Source organism: Schistocerca serialis, chromosome 8 (genome assembly GCF_023864345.2).
Source record: "Schistocerca serialis cubense isolate TAMUIC-IGC-003099 chromosome 8, iqSchSeri2.2, whole genome shotgun sequence".
NCBI classification, from domain to species: domain Eukaryota; kingdom Metazoa; phylum Arthropoda; class Insecta; order Orthoptera; family Acrididae; genus Schistocerca; species Schistocerca serialis.
In genome coordinates, this window is record NC_064645.1 from 470,186,687 (window position 1) to 470,206,215 (window position 19,529).

Sequence of the window (19,529 nt, forward strand, 5' to 3'; positions counted from 1 at the left end):
ACTGATATTAAATTTCCTGGCAAGTTAAAACTGGGTGCTGGACCGAGACTCGAACTCAGAACCTTTGCCTTTCACGGGCAAGTGCTCTACCATCTGAGCTATCCAAGGACGACTCACAACTTGTCCTCAAAGCTTTAATTTCGCCAGTACCTTGTCTCCTACCTTCCAAACCTCACAGAAGCTCTCCTGCAGACCTTGCAGAACTAGCACTCCTGGAAGAAAGGATATTGCGAAGTCATGGCTTAACCATAGCCTGGAGGATGTTTCCAGAATGAAATTTTCACTCTGCAGTGGAGTATGCGTCAATATGAAACTTCCTGGCAGATTAAATCTGTGTGCCGGACCGAGACTCAAACACAGGACGTTTGTCTTTCATGGCCAAGTGCTCTACCATCTGAGCTACGCAAGGAAGGTATGAGACGAGGTACTGACAGAAATAAAGCTATGAGGACGAGTCGTGAGTCGTACTTGGGTAGCTCAGATGGTAGAGCACTTGCCCGTGAAAGGCAAATATCCCAAGATCGAGTCTTGGTCTGGCACAAAGTTTTAATCTGCCAGGAAGTTTCAACAACTTACGTCGTTAGTAGTTAATTCACTGTGGGCGCAAAATATTTTCAGTTAGATGCATTTTCCATTTTTGGTTTGAACAAAATACATTTTGTGTCCCAGTCAGTCCCCTCTCAAGAATTGGGCTCCTTACTACTGCCATACGATCAGCTGTTTGAGTGTACCTTGGGACTGGCAGGAAATTTCAGGGCATATGTCTCCCTTAGCTGGCAAGCAATACCTAACTTTTATCAACCCTGTCAAAACTGAGTTGCACAGTTGGCAGGATCTCAGCATCATTCCTCCTGTTTTGTTGAGTCAGTGGGATCCCTTTGGTGGTGATTCAGAAACCAGACAGCACCGTGTGCCTTTGCACTGAGACAGCCAATGCACAATGTTTCACGGAGCCATATACAATTTCATGGCCGGAGGACCTGCTGGAAAAGTTGTCTGGAAAACAATATTTTCCGTGCATTGACTTACACAATGCATACCTGCATTTGATATTTGATGCCGCTTCTCACAATTTCTTGGTGCTACACACCCCCTTAGGGGTTTACCAATTTAATCACTTGCCCTTTGGAATTCTGTTTGCATCAGGAATTTATCAATGATATTTGGAGCAGAAGTACAACAAACACTACAATGGACAAAACACGGCAAGAAAACCAAACAGAGACGCAAGAAACAGGGAGAGGAGATTAAAAACAAGAAAGCAGATTACCATGGCTGGCTGACCATGAGAATAAAAAAGGAGAAGCCAGCCACTCTGCAACACGTTAAAACCTCTACCCTAAAAGCCCTAGGGTGGAGGACACAGAGGGACAAAGGACATGCGCTAAAACTCAGATCAAATGATAAAACCCACCCTCATGGATAAAACGTAAAAACTAAAACTGCTGTTGAGGCAATATCGCCCAACACCAAAGGTAGGGTGCTGGGAAAGTTAAAAGTCCACCACAGAACGGCTAAAAGTGGGCAGTCCAGCAAGAGGTCGACAACTGTCATTTGGGAGCCACAGCGATACTGAGGTGGGTCCTCGCGATGGAGGAGGTAACCATGTGTGAGCCACGTATGGCCAATGCGGAGTCTATAAAGGGCAACTGATTCCCTGTGAGAAGCCCGCAGGGAAGACTTCCACACATTCGCAGTCCCCTCAATGACACACAGTTTGTTGTGCATACTGTTATGCCACTCCGTCTCCCAAAGCCGAAAAACCTTGAGGCGTTGGACAGAATGCAGGTCAGTTTCAGAGATGCCCATCTCCAGGAGCGCTTTCCACGTAGCCCATTTGGCCAACTTGTCAGCAAGTTCGTTGCCTGGGATACCAAGGTGTCCTGGAGTCCACACCAACACCAATGAACAACTGGACCATTCCAGGGCAGAGATGGACTCCTGGATGTTTGCTACTAAAGGATGGGAAGGGTAGCACTGGCCGATAGCATGTAAGCTGCTCAGGGAGACAGAACTGAGAAGAAACGACTCACCAGAACAGGAATGGATGTACTGAAGTGCACGATATATGGTCACAAGCTCTGCAGTGAATACACTACAGCCAACAGGCAAGGAATGCTGTTCAATATGGCCTCTGTGGATATAGGTGAAGCCAACATTACCATCAGCCATCGAGGTAAACAACTTCAGAGCCCCAGAACACGTCAAGAATCGAGAGGAAGTGACAGTGGAGAGCGGCAAGGTTAACGGAGTCCTTAGGGCCATGCAAAAGGTCCACACAAAGCTTCAGCAGAGGTGTACACCATGGAGATGTACGTGAATGGACCTCAAGTAGAGGTGGTAAATGGAAGGACTCCAGTTCGGAGAGAATGGATCACACACGAACCACAATCGTGAGGCCTGACCTGGGTTACTGATGCAGCAGATGAACTGCCATGGTTGGGAAAAGGAGACGGTAATTCGGATGCTCAGGAGAACTATGAATGTGTGCAACATAACTGGCGAGCAATTGTGAATGCCAGATCCGCAATGGAGGGACTCCGGCCTCCACCAGGACTCTGGTCACCCGACTCGTTCTAAAAGCTCCCATCGCTAGGCGAACACCACAGTGGTGCAATGGATCGAGGAAATGCAATGCTGAGGGCGCCACCGAACTGTAAACCAGACTCCCATAGTCAAGGCAGGATTGAACAAGGGTTCTCTAGAGCTGCAGCAGCGTAGAGTGATCTGCACCCCAGTTGATGTTGCTCGGGCAGCGGAGAGCATTGAGAAGCTGATGAAGGTGAGGTAGCCAAGTCAATCGGGTGTCAAAAACCAGTCCTAAGAATCGACACGTCTCCACTATAGTGAGTGGATTGTCATTCAGGTTCCAGACGAACGGTACGACACCAACAGATGTGCAGGATACCGCAATTCCCTTGGTCTTAGGGGGGCTTCTTTCTGGATTTCTCTCACTGATCCTTGGGTTTCTCTGGTTGGGAGAGCTTCACTGGTTCAGTCTCCAGGACTGAGGAGGATCGTGAAGCCCTACGACCAGCTCCTTTTGGGCACTTCAGCCACTGGCGGGTGACATCTTTCCCACTAGCAGAAACCTTGGGAGTGACCCAAGGGACCCCTTCCTAGCAAGAGGAGCCGAAGAAGACTTACACTTCTCTGGCTGAGAAATGGGGACTGGTGTCCCCGATGGCTGGGGGGGGGGGGGGGGGGGAGGGGGGGGGGACAGTGCTCCCGAGGTAGGTGGTGCGGGAGCAACAGGAAAGTGCCCCACACCATCAAGGGGGTAGGTGTAGTCTTCCGGTTCTGAGGGCCGACTGGAACTCGCTGAACTGATGGGGCTACAACTGTTCTCCTAGTGGCGGCATAAGAGGACGTCATAGCCACAGGATTTCCTCTTGGCCTCAGTGTAGGTCAGTCAGTCCAGGGTCTTGTATTCCATGATTTTCCTTCCTCGCTGTAAAATCTTGCAGTCTGGTGAGCAAGAAAAATGAAGCTCTCCACAGTTGACACAGTTGAGAAATGGGGTATTGCGATGGGATGGACGTCCACAATATCAACATGTGATGCTGGAAGTACAGCGGAAAGACTTATGGCCGAACTTCCAGAAATTAAAGCATCGCATTGGGGGAGGGATATCACAGTGGTAGACCATCACCTTGACCTTCTTGGGTAATGTGTCACCCTCGAAGGCCAAGATGAAGGCACCGGTGATAACCTGATTATCCCTTGGACCCCAGTGGATACGCTGGACAAAATGACCTCCTCATCGCTCTAAGTTGGCATGCAGCTCGTCGTCAAACTGCAAAAGAAGGTCCCTGTGGAATATAATACCCTGAACCATATTTAAGCTCTTATGAGGCATGATGGTAATGGAAAAATTCCCCAGCTTGTCACAAGAGAATAATACCTGGGATTGGGCAGAGGATGCTGTTTTTATCAAGACTGACCCTGACCGCATTTTGGACAAGCCCTCCACCTCCCCAAACTTGTCCTCTAAAAGCTCTGCAAAAAACTGAGGCCTCATCAAGAGAAAGGAGTCCCCATCAGCTCTCATACATATGAGGTACCAGGGTGAATAAGGTTCGCTGGCATCCTTAGCTTGGTGTTCCTCGCACGGTGTGGCCAGGGAGAGGAACGATTTAGCATCATATTGCCTTGCATTGTACTGAGACTTGGAACACTTAGAGACAGCTGGTGTTTGAACACCAGCAAGTAACGACGTGGTATGCTTCATCGCGCATCATCCACCCTGATGCCACCCACTCCGACCAGGGGCCCTCCCCAAGGGCACCACCCAGCTGCAGCAAAGGCCACCTGGCAGGATAGCCATTGCCGGGAGTCCCGATGCCCCAGGGTGACAGGCATCTACTCCTTGGCATACGTGGGGAGTCAACGGTTCAGGCGTCAGCAGAGCAATCCCTGTGTAGTCGGGGGCTACAACCAACAGGGTACATGGCGGCCCCACCACAATGAACTGGCTACTGTACTGGATATGAGGTGCAAAGAATTCCATGGTCCTCGCTGGCGCAGAAAACTACACTGCATAATTGGTGGAGGAAAAGCACCCAGGAAGGTGTCCTCATTCAAGAGATGGAGGATGAGTGGGACTGCACTGCCATGACGAGAAAGTGAGCTAAAGATCTCAATGCACGATGCACCATGTAAAGCGCATTTTGAAAAATGGAGGTCAAGCCCTACAGGGGACCATCACATAAAGACTGAAAGGTGTAAGAATCCTTTTAGTCGCCTCTTACGACAGGCAGGAATACCTCGGGCCTATTCTGACCCCCAGGCCCGCAGGAGGGACAAACTTCTGAAAGAGAGCATAAAAAGTTCCTTACTTTGGAAGCAAAATTTGTCAGGAAAGCAGAACTTTCTTCTACAGTTCAAGCAAGTGAAACATTATTGCACAACAAATGCAACGTCTTTTAAGGTACACACCTGTCTCGAATTCATGCATCTAAATATCTTCCTGGTCTCTGAAGTTTTGTTGTCAGCTGGGACCTGAGCTTCAATGATTTCATCGTCGTATTCCTATGGAAAAAAAGAAAAAAAATTAGTGAGCTTTGCAGAAACAGTGAAAGATAAGTATCTGCAGAGAAACAAGATTATTGAACTGACTTACAGGGCTCCCTCGCTGAAAAATCTCACTCCAGCAATGCAGTTCATACATTGTTGCTTTTAGCACCAAATCAGTTTCTGATGAGTCAGAAGAGCAATCAACTGCAAACAATAAAACAAATCAGAATTGAATGGTTTTATCTGAAAACAATTCTAAATATTCAAAGGGAAGAAAAACAGTTATGTATTTCATTGTTTTATTTCATTTAAAAATAGAATTTTAGATTGTGCATAATAACTTTTAGCAGATGTGCTTGTTCATTTACTTACTGATTAACTACAAGGCTCAAGTAAGAATATAAATAAACAGTAGTTACAATCAATTTTCAAACTATTGGAGACCCCTCACAATATATAATTATTCCACAGTACTACAGATACATCTCTTTCCATACAGCGATTCTGACTAAAAAGGAATGCATGAAGTCGGCAGTTAATGTCAGGAAGAAGTGGCACCTAACTTCATCTAACTACATTCTGACACAAATGATCACTAAAGGTCAGGCACGTAAATTTGTGATGAAGTTTTACAAGTGAAAAGCATGTTTCATAGTTGGAATATCTTCCGTGGACAACACACTACCACAGTAGTCTGAGCATTGTATGTTAAGACTGTGTGTCAGTATCTCTCTCTCTCTCTCTCTCTCTCTCTCTCTCTCTCTCTCACACACACACACACACACACACACACACACACACACACTAAAGGAAAACAGTCACACATGTGGCATTAAAAAACATGTTTCAGAACTGTATCTCAAATAGCTGTATTCAAGCCCTGATTACTGTTGTTCTTGTTGAACTACACATTTTGTGAAAAGAAGCTCCCACTTTCAGGTTCATGGCAAAAATATTTTCCTCTCATTAAAATATATCCAATATCATGCCTCTGTCAACACATTAGAGTATAACATTGGGTACCTATGTGTTCTGAGTGTCACGAGTGCACCCTGATTATTGGACAGTGTTGTATGTTAAAAGTAAGACAAAGGTATGGCGTCCTGTATTCCATCGGATGGCCAGGAAAACTTTTAATGATTGGTGGAACAGTTGACCAAGACATGATGTTGGATTTGTTTTAGTGGGGGAAGTCAGTTAATTTAATTTCATTGCACTGTACTACACTTCTGTGTTGACACGAGAACTTTTGTTAACTTGTTCTCGCAAAATGCAGAGTTCACAAGAAAAACAATATCACATGGTTGCAATATCAGTAATGTCTAACAATTGCTAACTCATGTATGTGAAAATGGACAATATTTACATACTGTGTCAGAACAAGACTCTTAAAAATTTGGCTGTTAAGATCTGCCCTGAAACGGTAGAAAGAGCAAAGAATTATTTTTTATGAATTAATTACTCCATCATACATTTCACCACAAATATATTGTGTCAATAGTGATGGAGAGATTTAATAAAGATGGTCAGAGGCCAGTGACGAGCTTGGCTATACAGCATTGAAAAATATTATCCTGGCCATGATTTTGTACTGTTTCAAGAAATGTGGATTCATCAAGAAGCCACACAACCAACAGTAGGAGACTGGAGAAATGGGCTTAGGTTTCCACAATACATTGGGTCTTCTTTCTGACTCAGGAGAAAATATGACATTTGGCTGTTTCTTACATTTTGATATCACATGGAAGTCTATAGGACCTGACACTGAAAAATTCTGACTGTTCCAGATGACAAGAATGAAGACAATAATGAATCAGAAGAATATGAAAATTGGGATGAAGATGAAGAAGAAGAAGAAGAAGAGAGAAAACAATTACATTGTGACTTTGAAAGCGGCAAAGTCTCACTGGAAACATTGCACAAGTACATCCTTACAACGGAGGTAGACAATGGTGTAGTTTTAACATTGCTTGCAACAGAGAATGTGGTGTTTCACCAGGAATGCTAGAGTTTACTGAGGTAGCAGAAGATCACTAATTTCTTTGCAAAATAAAACTTAAGTTTCTTGTGTAATTTCAGAAATTTGGTTTTGCCTTCCACCTGAAATGTTAAAATAGAAGAAAGTTAATAAAACTGGTAAAAAAAAGATGATTTTCCTTTTGACCATATAGAGGAGATGTTGAGTTGCAGATAGTCACAACAAAAAGACTGCTCCGCTTTTGGCCAAAAGACGTTACGATGTAGAAAAGACACACACATTCATACAAACAACACTGCTATACATTTAAGCTTTTGGCCAAAAAACCACCTCCTTCAGAAGACAACGCACACACACAGGTGATCATTGTTTCTGGCCACTGTGGTTGGCTGTAGCTGTGGCCACGGGCAGTGATTTCATGTGTGTGTTTTCTACTTCTGAAGGATGTCTTCTGAGCAAAAGCTTAAATGCATAGCAGTCTTTTTGTTGTGCCTGTCTGAGACTCAATGGCTCCTCTATATGGTGAGTAGCAATATACCATTTTCACAATATTGTTGTTATTCCATACTGTTTGAATTTCCTTCCAAGTTTATTACTTTTTGCCTCCTCCTCCCCTCACCAACTCCACCTGATGATGCTGTCACTTTTTTTCTGGTTTTTCAATGTTTGCGTCAACTTGTCACATCAGCTCTGATCAAACAGCCTCTAGTAGGATTGACATTGTTTGCTTTCTCCTGTTCTGGATGATCTTTGATTTGTATCTTACATCTTTCCTGGCAACTGTTGTTATTTGACACTTCATAAGTTCAATGCTTCTTCAGTTTTTCTCATGTCCAACCAGTACTTTTTAACTGCATGTTCTTTTAATGCCTGGTTTTTCAATTTCTGTTGCCCCAGGTTGCTTTCTTCTGTTCAACATTTTTATTTTTAGTTATAATCAACATTACAGCTTTGGTTGCACAGTGGATTTTATAGGAAGATTCATTTGTTGTAACACCAGTTCATCCCAGGGCCAGCTCTAGGGTGGGGTGGAGCCATGCCGATGCCCAGGGAGCCAGGTTTCTGAGGTAGTTAAGAAAAAACTTTACCAATTTACTTCAAATTTTCACACAATACTCTAATAAAATTTGCATGGCTAAATGCTATTTTTTTGAAAGATATATAATATATAAATATATTAGTACATAATATGCAAATGTTGTTAGCAAAAATCTCGAAAATTTCTTGATCTATTTACTTCAAATTCTTGCACAATACTCTGATAAACATCCAGACAGATATGAGCCATATATTGTTATATAAAAAACCACTGCAGTTTTTCTATTAAAACTGATTGTGAGAAAAAAAGTGCTGTGTTGCAAAAACACGTGGTTTAGTTTTATTTCTCATTCTTTCTCACAAGCGATTTTAACTACGATATCGGGGCATTTAAACCATTAGACAAGCTGTTTCTCCTGTATATATTCTTTCTTCTTATATATAATTTTAAACAAAATTTGTATACACAACAATGTACTGTTTAAATTTATTCCTCATAGTTGGTTTTAACAGAAAACAGGAGACTTATACATACAGCTTATTGATTTATGATTAGAATACTACTGTTACATCTGAATTGTTTGAAACTTTGTATTCCTATCCATTTGAAGATTAAAACCATGCAAAATACTATTGCTGAATTACTATATTGATAGATTCAGCACCTGAAAAAGTCTCTCTCATGGCCTCCGTGCCAATGACCCAATTGATTTATCCATTAACTTTAAGAGACTTCAATTCGCAATCAAGGTTTCCTTAGCAACACCAATAAACAAAACTCAAAGTCTGACAAAAGAGGAGAGGGGCAAAGAAGGAGGAGGAAATGAACGTAGATAGGGGGAAGGAGGAGATGGACAAAGAGAGGAAGGAGAATGAGAACAAGAGGGAGAGGGAGTGATGGACAGAGAAAGGCGTAGGGCAAGGAGATAGATATAGAGAGGGTAAGGAAGGAATTAAGACATACGTCCAATTCCCATACATATTTAGCAATTGCAAACCTTTGTCGGGTTCACTTGAAATTCATAAAATCCACTGTCTTACAGGATGACAAATGAAGCACTGGAGTTCGTCACCTTGGCTGCGTCTTTCAAAATAGTAAAGCTTGCTAGCAGCATGTTGTCATCCCCATTTCTACAATGCATGTGCACAACACTGTCATGACAGAGCACATGGCTGCATCCCCAATACATGGTTCCAAACAGGTCGGAGAAGCCATCACTATATGATATTATTTGTTTTGAACCCACCCACTACACTGGAATCTGGCAGTTTTTAATCCATGACATACTGTTCTTCATTCGGTGTTTTGTTTTGATGGAAAATAAATCCTGGGAAAAAAGATTCTGAGATTTTCAAATAGAGCTGAAGTGGTTAGTAATACCCTAGATGAATAATCATAGCTGTGGTTGCCCCACCTACAAGGTTGTCTGCATTAGAGGAATGTGTCGACATAGATTTAATATATTTAATCATGGGCAAATAAAGTATTAGAAGTCTACGCATGAATGTGATTGGTGGAACTATGTCAACATCTCAAAGCACTGTCATGATATGTGTTTTTATTAATATAACTCTTTCACATACCTTTGTTAGGCAACAAAAAAAGAACAACAAATTCATGGTGAGAGGAGTATTATGTCAGACAGGAAAGACAAGCTTAGGAAACTGGCAATGACTCTTCAAGAACAATCTGGCATTTACCTGAAGCAATTTACAGAAACCTCTGAGAATTTGGAAAACTCTGGTTGTCCGCTGACAACTATTATTCGATAACGGGCAGTCAAATTAAAATGAGGCACATGGAAAAAAGTAAGTAAACTGTTTATTATTTAAAACCCAATCGCCATAACTGTTAATACATTTATCCCACTATGAGACAATACAGTCAAAGCCTGCATGGAAAAAGGTTTGTGGTTATATAGAGAACCATGATTGTACCCAGGCAATGCACCTCTTTGTCAGAAGCAAATCGATGGCCGTTAATCTCTTTCTTTATGTCTCCACACATATTGTAATTGCGTTGGGGGGGATCAGAACTGTTTGGAGGATGTATAGAGGGTGCCTGTCAACACGCATTAGGAGCCCTTCAGTTTTTGCAGTGTGTCCACATACCACTGTGCGTTAATTGTGGCACAGTGCTCCAGAAAGTCAATGATCAGCAGGCCCTTGCAGTGAAAGAAAAAGGTCACTATGACTTTCCCAGTGCTGGTATGCATGAGTTTGGATTTTTTCTGTGTGGGTGAATCCACATGTATTGGCTCTGGCGATTGCTCTCCAGCTCTAAATGATCACACCACATGTTATCCCCTGTGACAATATGGGGCAGGGAATGACCATCTTAATCAGGATACTGTTCCCAGTTCTCCTGTGATTATGACATTCTGCCCAACTTCTGCTCTTCTGGTACACTAAGCAGCTACAATGAGTATATGTTGACAAACTGAAAGGGCACGCGCGCGCAAGCGCGCCCCCACACACACACACACACACACACGCACACAAATAAATTTGTTCTTACCTCTTACAGTTGCCACTGATCCATTGAACAAACTCTTGGGAATAGACTCATGATATTCTTCAATCATCTAAAAAGTAAGAAAAATTGAGTAGAATATTGCCTCCAAATGGCAATAAACAAACAAAAAATGCATGAAAAACAACAGAGGACACACACAATCCTCCTGGCACAAGTCTGAGTACAGACATTAGTATTTTGGCTAATGGGATGACTTAATGCTTGATGTCTCCACTTTGAATTATTAATCCAGTTTCAAAATGATACTGTCGATATGTTATTAATAACTCAATGAGCGTGTGCTTGTAGCAACTGAAAACAAAAAGGTAATGTTTTGGATTAGCATTCCAGCCTGACTCAGTTTTAATCTGCCAGGAAGTTTAATTGGAAATTCCTTTGGGAAGGGAATCGAAGGGTACTATAAGCAAAAGCAGCCAATCAGCTGATTGCCTCTGCTTGCCTGGACTCCAGATTGATAGAGAGAATCTTGGGAGTGTAAAATATTTTTACTCCATCAAACAAATAAAAAGTAAAAGATACTAGACCCAATTAACAGCAAAGGTGAATTCCAGTCCCGGATTTATGGCATTACTGCACGCCCCATTAGAAATGCTAGCTATTCCTTGCTGCTCTGATCACAAAATATCTTGTCCCTATTCTATAGCTTATGAACTTAAGTTCAGACACTGTTCAAGCAGTAAGTAAAATCTGGTGACTGTGGGAACAACTTGGCCTTATCACCATGTCGTAATGTAATGAATTTCTATCAACAGAAAGTGCATCTCACTGGTTTTGGTATATTCATAATACCTAAGGTGCACATTCCTGTGAGTGCTTGTTGCAAGGCTACAGAGACTGGTATCTACCATTCTCAGATAACGAGACTGTGCCAGTGTATATGTTGTACAACTAGTGTCCGGTCACAATCTAAGGCAAGCAAAGGGCAATAAAATGGTTTAAGCAACAGGGAGAAAAACTCCACCCAACTCTAATACTGAAGACTTGGAACTGAAAGTTGGTAGCATGAAATAAGTTTCTATGGCCCACCACCAATAGCTGAGGCCTTAGAAACACTGCAAAGGCAAAAATACAAAGGGAAGAAAAATAACGTCAGTAATAGAGGAAATACTAGGGTGTAGGTTGAGTGCCTTCAGCCTCAGTAGTGAAAGGAACATACCAAGAGAGATGGTGCACTGGACCCATATTCAGGAGGGTGGTGGTCCAAATCATCTTTTGTTTTCCACAGTTTCTGTAAATCGTTGAAGCAAAACGGAGGATGTTTTCTTTGAAAAGACATGGCTGATTTCATTCCCCATCCATCCTCAATCCAAAATTTTTTATCTAATGACCTCATCACTGCTGGGATGTTAAACCCCAAACTTGTTCTCTTATTTTTGAAAGACTGAAAGAGGATGGGCAGTGTCAAACAATAATTCACACCATTCTCCACCTGTCACCTTAACTACCACACTAGAAGCAGTTGCTGTCCCAGCACACAGGCCACTAGAGCTGTCAGTAAAAGCGTGCTCCATTTATCTGATACCACAAAAGATATTAGGCAGTGAGGCAGCCAAAGAGCTCATCAACAATCTCCCTTGACTGTTTCTTCTTTTGGATGACTACAGTGCTTGTAGTACTCTATGGGGCTATAATTCGACTTGCCTAAGGCAATGAGTTGTTGAGTACACTGTATACTCAAAAGATTATGTGCCTCCTTATCACAGGATGAATGACACACTTTAGCAAGGGAAGAGAAATGTTCTCCTCAATTTATCTCTTAGTTTAGTCTCTTGCCCATGCACACTCTTGTCAGAGAAGAATGGTAGATGACCATTTCAATGGCCACTTCTTAATTCCTCTCCATCTTATACAGAGAACAGGGCCAGAAAGAAAAATACCAAAATGAGTGCTCAGCAGCACAAACTGGACACTGTATAGCCATATGGGTGTAGTAGAGTACTAAGGCTATGTTCAGTATTGTATGGATCACATTACTACTCCTGATAAATCTGTTTACAAATCTTCATGTCACCAAAGAAGACAGCCAGTCCTTTAGTAAAATACAGTTTCTCTCTGCTATAAGCCACAAGGGAGCTGTATCACAAAGACTGAAGACAAGTCCATCTGCACAGAATGTTACAAAGTATCGAACAGCGAGCACAAAAGACTGAAAAACAATTGAAGGAAACAAGAAGGTATCATGGCTTACATTTCTGAAATCTCTCAATTGGTCAGATGTGCTCCTACGTAGTATTATAACCAGTGAGCGGGATTTGAGGCAAATATACATCACATTCATTGGCTGCCATGTGGAATAGCAGAGTTCTTAGTCAAGCCAAAGTAGATATAGCATAGGTCACGTCTGAGCACTTTCGCAGCACTATATCTTCTGGTACTAGGCCTGCTGAGTAGCTATGAAGAAGAGTAGAATTACTTTCCATTTTGTAAATGAAGAACTCTACAAACCCTCACCAGTGTGGGAACTCAACTCCATACTTCCTGTGGCGTGTGATGAATTCCATACTTCCTGTGGCGTGTGATGATACTCTTGGGATGTACATGATCCATTACAGCATGCTGTGACATCTTAAAATCCAAAAACAAATCCTTGTTTAAGAAGAAAGAAAAGAAAAATAAGGCCAATATCCTGAGCTAAGCAAGGAATTGATAAATGTTCAGTTCATTAACCCAAGGATAGATCACTTAACATCCCAGCAGCAGCTAATGTAGTATCCCCCTTGCCAAATGTTTAGAGGCAGCACTAGATTGGGTTGTCCACCTTATCTAGGTTTTAGAATCAATAGGTTGCCTTCAGGGGATGTCATTCTACTCTTGATAATCTAGAGCTATTGGAGGTGACATACAGGAGGCATTAAAAATGTGAATGATTCAACCTGCAGAAATTATCTACCAAATGCATGAATGGATATTAGTTGGTAGAATCTTTTCCCTTGGGGTCCTTCTGTGTTGAGCAATATTTTAGAGAGGTTGTAAGAATGGGCAACAAAAGAAAATGTTTTAAATTTCTCTACATAAAACTATATGTTGACTTAATTGCAATTGTTCTGTTTTTACTTATCCTCGGTTTGAAAGTGCAGTGCGTCATTTTAAGCATCAAAATTCTGTGAGGTTCCTTGGTAATTCATTAAAAGAATAATTTGTTTCATTGCCTAAACTAAGGGATGTGGAAATATGAGCTTTTAAAGTGGTGACTCCTCTGCTACACATAATAACAATTGGGTTCAGGCATAAAAGTGGTGACAAAGTACACTGTCAAGGCTCCTTGCAGCTAACTAGGTATATAAGCTTTGGTTGTTGCCACAGTCACTGGCCTTCCTTGCAACTTAACATTTGTCTATCTGTTTGGATTCTCTGAGTCCTCTGCAGGCAATCCAACAACTATGTCCAACAAATAAAACTATTCAGAAAGTCCGGGACAACACTTCCCAGTTCCAAACACAAACAAATATGATGGCATTCTGCTGCGTAATAGGGAATGAGAGAATCTGTGGAAACAAGCAGTGGGTTTTCACCGACGTAGGCAAGTAGGTTACACAATGACACTCAATATGCTATGCAACTGCACGCACTAATGTTGTCGCTGAGATTATGTTTTGTACCAATATGATCATGAGTAGCAGGAGGTGATGAATGTAAAATTGTGTCAATAAAAGAAACTCTAAGACAATGGTGCTCATCCTCCCTGCTACTTATGCATGGAGAAATCATTTTGACATAACGTCTAAATATAACACATCCCCATAACACAAAGCTTCTGTTAATGACACGAGGTGTCAACACTATAGTGCTTTTTTTGTAACTTGGGGTAGATCAACATTGCCATTTCTAATAATTAGTCAGATTTGTAGGCTACTTATTCGATGAGAAACTTTAAGTGCTTCCCAAACTTAAGAAATCATCAAAACCACGAAAGATGTTTAGCAGTTGGGCCTTAGTGTCCAGAGGCAGTAGCTATGCACGAGACAGTTTTGTTGTTGTTGTTGTTGTGTGAGTTCTACTTCTGAGGAAGGACTTCGATCTGAAAACTTATTTCTAGTATCCATTTTCTTCTGCAATTCGAAGTCTCCTCTATGTGACGGGTAGCAAGCTGTCACTTCCATATTGCACACTCCTTGAGTAACACCATTACCCTATTCTCTTGGGAGTACTGGCCAAGGAACACATCACCATTTCACTACAAAAAGTGTCCTTTGACTAGGAAGCATTACAAAATAATCACGAGGTGGTCACAAAATCCATTTGCTTGTTTGTTACAGTATACTATATAATCATATAGCATCATAATGCCTTTCCAATATCAAAAAATACTCATGCTAGCTATAGTTTGTGTAAGGCCTCCTGCACTGTTGTCTCCAAGGGGTGGGGGGATGGATGGCAAACTGTCCAAACTGGAAAAGGCTTATAAGCTCACTGGATTAAAGGACTTGTATCAAGCTGTAGCTGACAGTGAATGGAATGTCTTCCAATGCAGCTGATGAGAGCCATATATGGTTCAGCAATGTTGTGCATTACTACTTCGGCCTCAACAAAGGGGATATGACTATCTCCATACACGAGTTTGAGTTCTCTCCTTCACACAATTTAATTAAACACATACAGTATGTCATTAATCACTGGCGTTTATAGGGAGCCAAAGGTAAGATGTTACGACTGCAACATAGCAAAGAGGTGGTTGTACAACAGCAAACCTTCCAACCTGAATTTCAAAGGCCATCACACACAAGTCGTCTGATGATGACTGTACGTAGTCTAGAGGCTCACATTAAATGTTGATCTATGTGACTTAACTATCTGAGAATTACGTTGGCTTGTTTATGAGACGGTCAACCTTCATTACAGTCACTGCTGGATTTAAATTCCTTTTAACACTAATTCTCCTCGCTGACTCTCTTACTCATGCAGCTAGTATGAAATGGTTGAGGGATTATTTGTTTTGTGAAAGATGGAAAATTTCTTGTCTTGGACTATGTTGCAATGTAAATTGGAACATCTGCCTAAACACAATCACTGTGCACCACTTATGACTTCTGCTGACCTTGGAATGGATGCTTCCACAGTCTCTAAGGAATACTCCTAGTAACATGATTTGCTGTTCCCTGGATGCTATCATTATATTCAAATACAGCAAGTTCACTGCACAGTGCCAAGGTAGCTCTTCTAAGGACTCATTTTCACAGCTTACTTTTGAAGGTAGAGATATGGATACTTGGGTGTCATCACCCAACAGCAGAGCACTCACTGATCCATAGAAATTACCTTCGAAGAGTTATTTGTGACTAATGAAAATGAAATGGAGGGTGTCTATCCCCAGCAATGGACTTCAAATGCCTGTTAACAAGAATTAATTAACACATGTTTCTTCTAGAGTTTAAACTGACACATCGAATATCACTGCAAAAATTAACTGTTGTTGAGTTATCAACTATTTAACTAACACAGTCAATGTGACACAAACACAAAAAAAACAAAAGTAACAGTATATTCACTTTCACCGGCACCAAGAGCGGCAGGTCAAAGAATATCCAGCAACAGAAAATTGAAAATAACTCACTATTAATGAAGTATTGTTTATTTCCCGTTCACTCTGTCCTGCTGTGCTTCATGTGACATTAAAACCTTTGTTACAAATCAGTAGATGTGTTAATTTGTCTCATCTATAACATTATTTTGGCAGTTGAAGAAATCTGTCTTCAGGAAAGATCTTGTTGGCTCCTATTTGTGTCTGCACCCACAGCCACATGTGAAAATTTACTTTACCTACAACTGTTAGTTCCATTTTACTGTAGCCCACATTTTCCCTACAAATGAGAAGTGAATAATATGATTCCAGAGGGAATACATCACCACAGAAATTATTAGGTCCTACCAAGCTACTCATAAAACTGAAAACATTCGATTTTTAAAGTGTTGAAATATTGACATCAACATTAAAGACTGGTAATACTGGAAGAGGAAGGTCTGATAGAGCAGTTTTCTTTTAAGAGCATTAAAACTTCACTGTCTTCTTTGTCTCAAGGAACACGATTAAATGCAGCACATATAGCACGACAGGATATCTGGCTTTGCAATCTGTCATAAATATTCGTTGCAAAAATAACTTCACTGTGACAGTGATTCACCGTGACATGGAAAAGCTGGATGCGTGTCATGCTTTCGATACTAGGATCAATACACACAATTCGCTACTATAAAATTAGCGCTTAATTGTTGACATCGGCCGAAACGTGACATATTTCAGGACATAATGTAAGCTGGGAGATTACGGTGGCAACAGTTGCGCAAGTGATGGCAAACATGAACAGTGGTTCGATGATCCTGAAAATATTGCGCTGTCGGTAATTTTTTCTCCGGAGATGGATCTCGCGGATACATCATGCACCTGAGTCACGAAGATTAGATATGATGCAAATCACTGCGGACCGAATAACACACGTATACAAGGCAACCTATAAACCTGTAACTTATTTGCAAATTTCAACTTCAAGTCTCTACATATGCCAAACATCTGTGACTATTGTTGCATTAAATAAGTCGTGAATTCAACAGAAAATTACTCACATCATACAAGTTCAAAACCCATTTTCCTTGTTCTGGAAAACCGTCAATAACTTGCGCATTAAACACAACGCAGGCAACAAAAAGTGCGAACAACGAAGAAAAACTCATATTTCTCTTAAAAACTTCACTTTCTGTAACAATTATGTCCACTTTAAATATTTCAAACGCAACCACAATTTCACTCTTTCCCCTCCGACACGCCGCTTCCACGAAAACCTCCCACCACAACAAACCTGACACTGCACACCAAAGATATTCCACCCTCTTGTCATTTAGTATTCACATTCGTTGGCTTTGCCAACTTACTACCAAATTATCTTTCAGACAGAACTCGACCGCAAGTAATACTACAGATTAGTCTGTCACCACAGCCAAATCGACGACTTTTGCCGAACGCCAACAGTACCGTATTCATTTTAGAGATAAACAACTTTATCATCTGACTCTATTTTTGACCCACGGAAGGAATTTCATTTTATTTCAATTATTCTTTACTGTAGTAAACATGAAGTTCACTCCGTACAGTTAGTCATGGTATCACTCAGATAAATTCAATCTTCATATAAGCTAAGGTAAAGAAGATAAAATAAAAATCTTACACTACCCCAATTCAGAAACAGATATTCAATAACGCTACCTCACGATCATGGAAGCAGATTCTGTTCCTTGCTCTACATCGTGATACAAACCGATGACAGAGGTGAAAATGTCAGTAAAAAATTATGTTTACTCGTCCTACAGGAGGAAATCCTAAGGACCAATTCACACTTGAAGGAAGGGAAAGGAATTTTCCGTCAAAACAATCCACAATGCATTTCAAATCGTAGCATTCAAGCAGGCCGCCAACGGCGTGGAACAGGACGCAATGGAACAGGTCGTCGCCGTCACCGTTCCTAGGAAAGAAAGTTTTCACATTGACACTGGAAGGCGTGGAGGAGGGAGTGGAATTTTATAGTCGTCTGCTAACATCGGAAGTTATTTTCCCCGCACTCTCTAATGTTGTTGTTATTCTTGTGGTATCCAGTCCTGAGACTGGTTTGATGCAGCTCTTCATGCTACTCTATCCTGTGCAAGCTTCTTCATATCCCAGTACCTGCTGCAGCTTACATCCTTCTGAATCTGCTTCGCGTACTCATCTCTTGGTCTCCCTCTACGTTTTTTACCCTCCACACTGCCCTCCAATACTAAATTGGTGATCCCTCGATGTCTCAGAACATGTCCTACCAACCGGTCCCTTCTTCCAGTCAAGTTGTGCCACAAGCTCCTCTTCTCCCCAATTCTATTCAATACCTCCTCATTAGTTATGTGATCTACCAATCTAATCTTCAGCATTCTTCTGTAGCACCACATTTCGAAAGCTTCTATTCTCTTTTTGTCCAAACTATTTATCGTCCATTTTTCACTTCCATAAATGGCTACACTCCATACAAATACTTTCAGAAACGACTTCCTGACATTTAAATCTATACTCGATGTTAACAAATTTTTCTTCTTCAGAAACGCTTTCCTTGCCATTGCCAGTCTACATTTTATATCCTCTCTGCTTCGACCACCATCAGTTATTTTGCTCCCCGAATAGCAAAACTCCTTTACTACTTTAAGTGTCTCATTTCCTAATCTAATTCCCTCAGCATCACCCGACTTAATTCGACTACATTCCATTATCCACGTTTTGCTTTTGTTTATGTTCATCTTATATCCTCCTTTCAAGACACTATCCATTCATTCAACTGCTCTTCCAAGTCCTTTGCTGTCTCTGACAGAATGACAATGTCATCGGCGAACCTCAAAGTTTTTATTTCTTCTCCATGGATTTTAATACCTACTCCGAATTTTTCTTTTGTTTCCTTTACTGCTTGCTCAATATACAGATTGAATAACATCAGGGAGAGGCTACAACCCTGTCTCACTCCCTTCCCAACCACTGCTTCCCTTTCACGCGCATCGACTCTTATAACTGCCATCTGGTTTCTGTACAAATTTTAAATAGCCTTTCGCTCCCTGTGTTTTACCCTATCACCTTCAGAATTTGAAAGAGAGTGTTCCAGTCAACACTGTCAAAAGCTTTCTCTAAGTCTACAAATGCTAGGAACGTAGGTTTGCCTTTCCTTAATCTATCTTCTAAGATAAGTCGTAGTATCAGTATTGCCTCACGTGTTCCAGTATTTCTACGGAATCCAAACTGATCTTCCCTGAGGTCGGCTTCTACCAGTTTTTCCATTCGTCTGTAAAGAATTCGCTTTAGTATTTTGCAGCTGTGACTTATTAAACTGATAGTTCGGTAATTTTGACCTGTATTCTTTGGGATTGGATCTCTAATGTTATCGTAATGGATTTATTGCTTCTGAGTCTTCTTAGCGAAATTATAGGGACTTCGTGACACGCTGCAAATGTTTCAAAAAG

The 19,529-nt window shown here is 41.3% G+C and overlaps 2 protein-coding genes across 3 annotated transcripts in view; one reads left to right on the top strand and one right to left on the bottom strand.

Annotated features, from left to right (window-relative positions):
• The window catches only part of LOC126416331 (uncharacterized), a 68,354-nt gene extending 61,257 nt beyond the window's left edge, over nt 1–7,097 (top strand). For both annotated transcript variants that reach the window (XM_050083996.1, XM_050083995.1), the window contains exon 4: nt 6,804–7,097. In XM_050083996.1, the coding sequence (XP_049939953.1) occupies nt 6,804–7,024 (221 nt within the window). In that variant the 3' untranslated portion in view covers nt 7,025–7,097. The remainder of the gene's footprint in view (nt 1–6,803) is intronic.
• The window catches only part of LOC126416330 (transmembrane protein 87A), a 70,769-nt gene extending 53,394 nt beyond the window's left edge, over nt 1–17,375 (bottom strand). Inside the window, exons 1-4 of the mRNA XM_050083994.1 lie at nt 17,127–17,375; nt 10,551–10,617; nt 5,123–5,220; nt 4,939–5,031 (exon numbers count right to left, since the gene is read on the bottom strand). Coding sequence (XP_049939951.1) covers nt 4,939–5,031; nt 5,123–5,220; nt 10,551–10,617; nt 17,127–17,234 — 366 coding nt within the window. The 5' untranslated portion in view covers nt 17,235–17,375. The remainder of the gene's footprint in view (nt 1–4,938; nt 5,032–5,122; nt 5,221–10,550; nt 10,618–17,126) is intronic.
• Between the last annotated feature and the right edge of the window lie 2,154 nt (nt 17,376–19,529).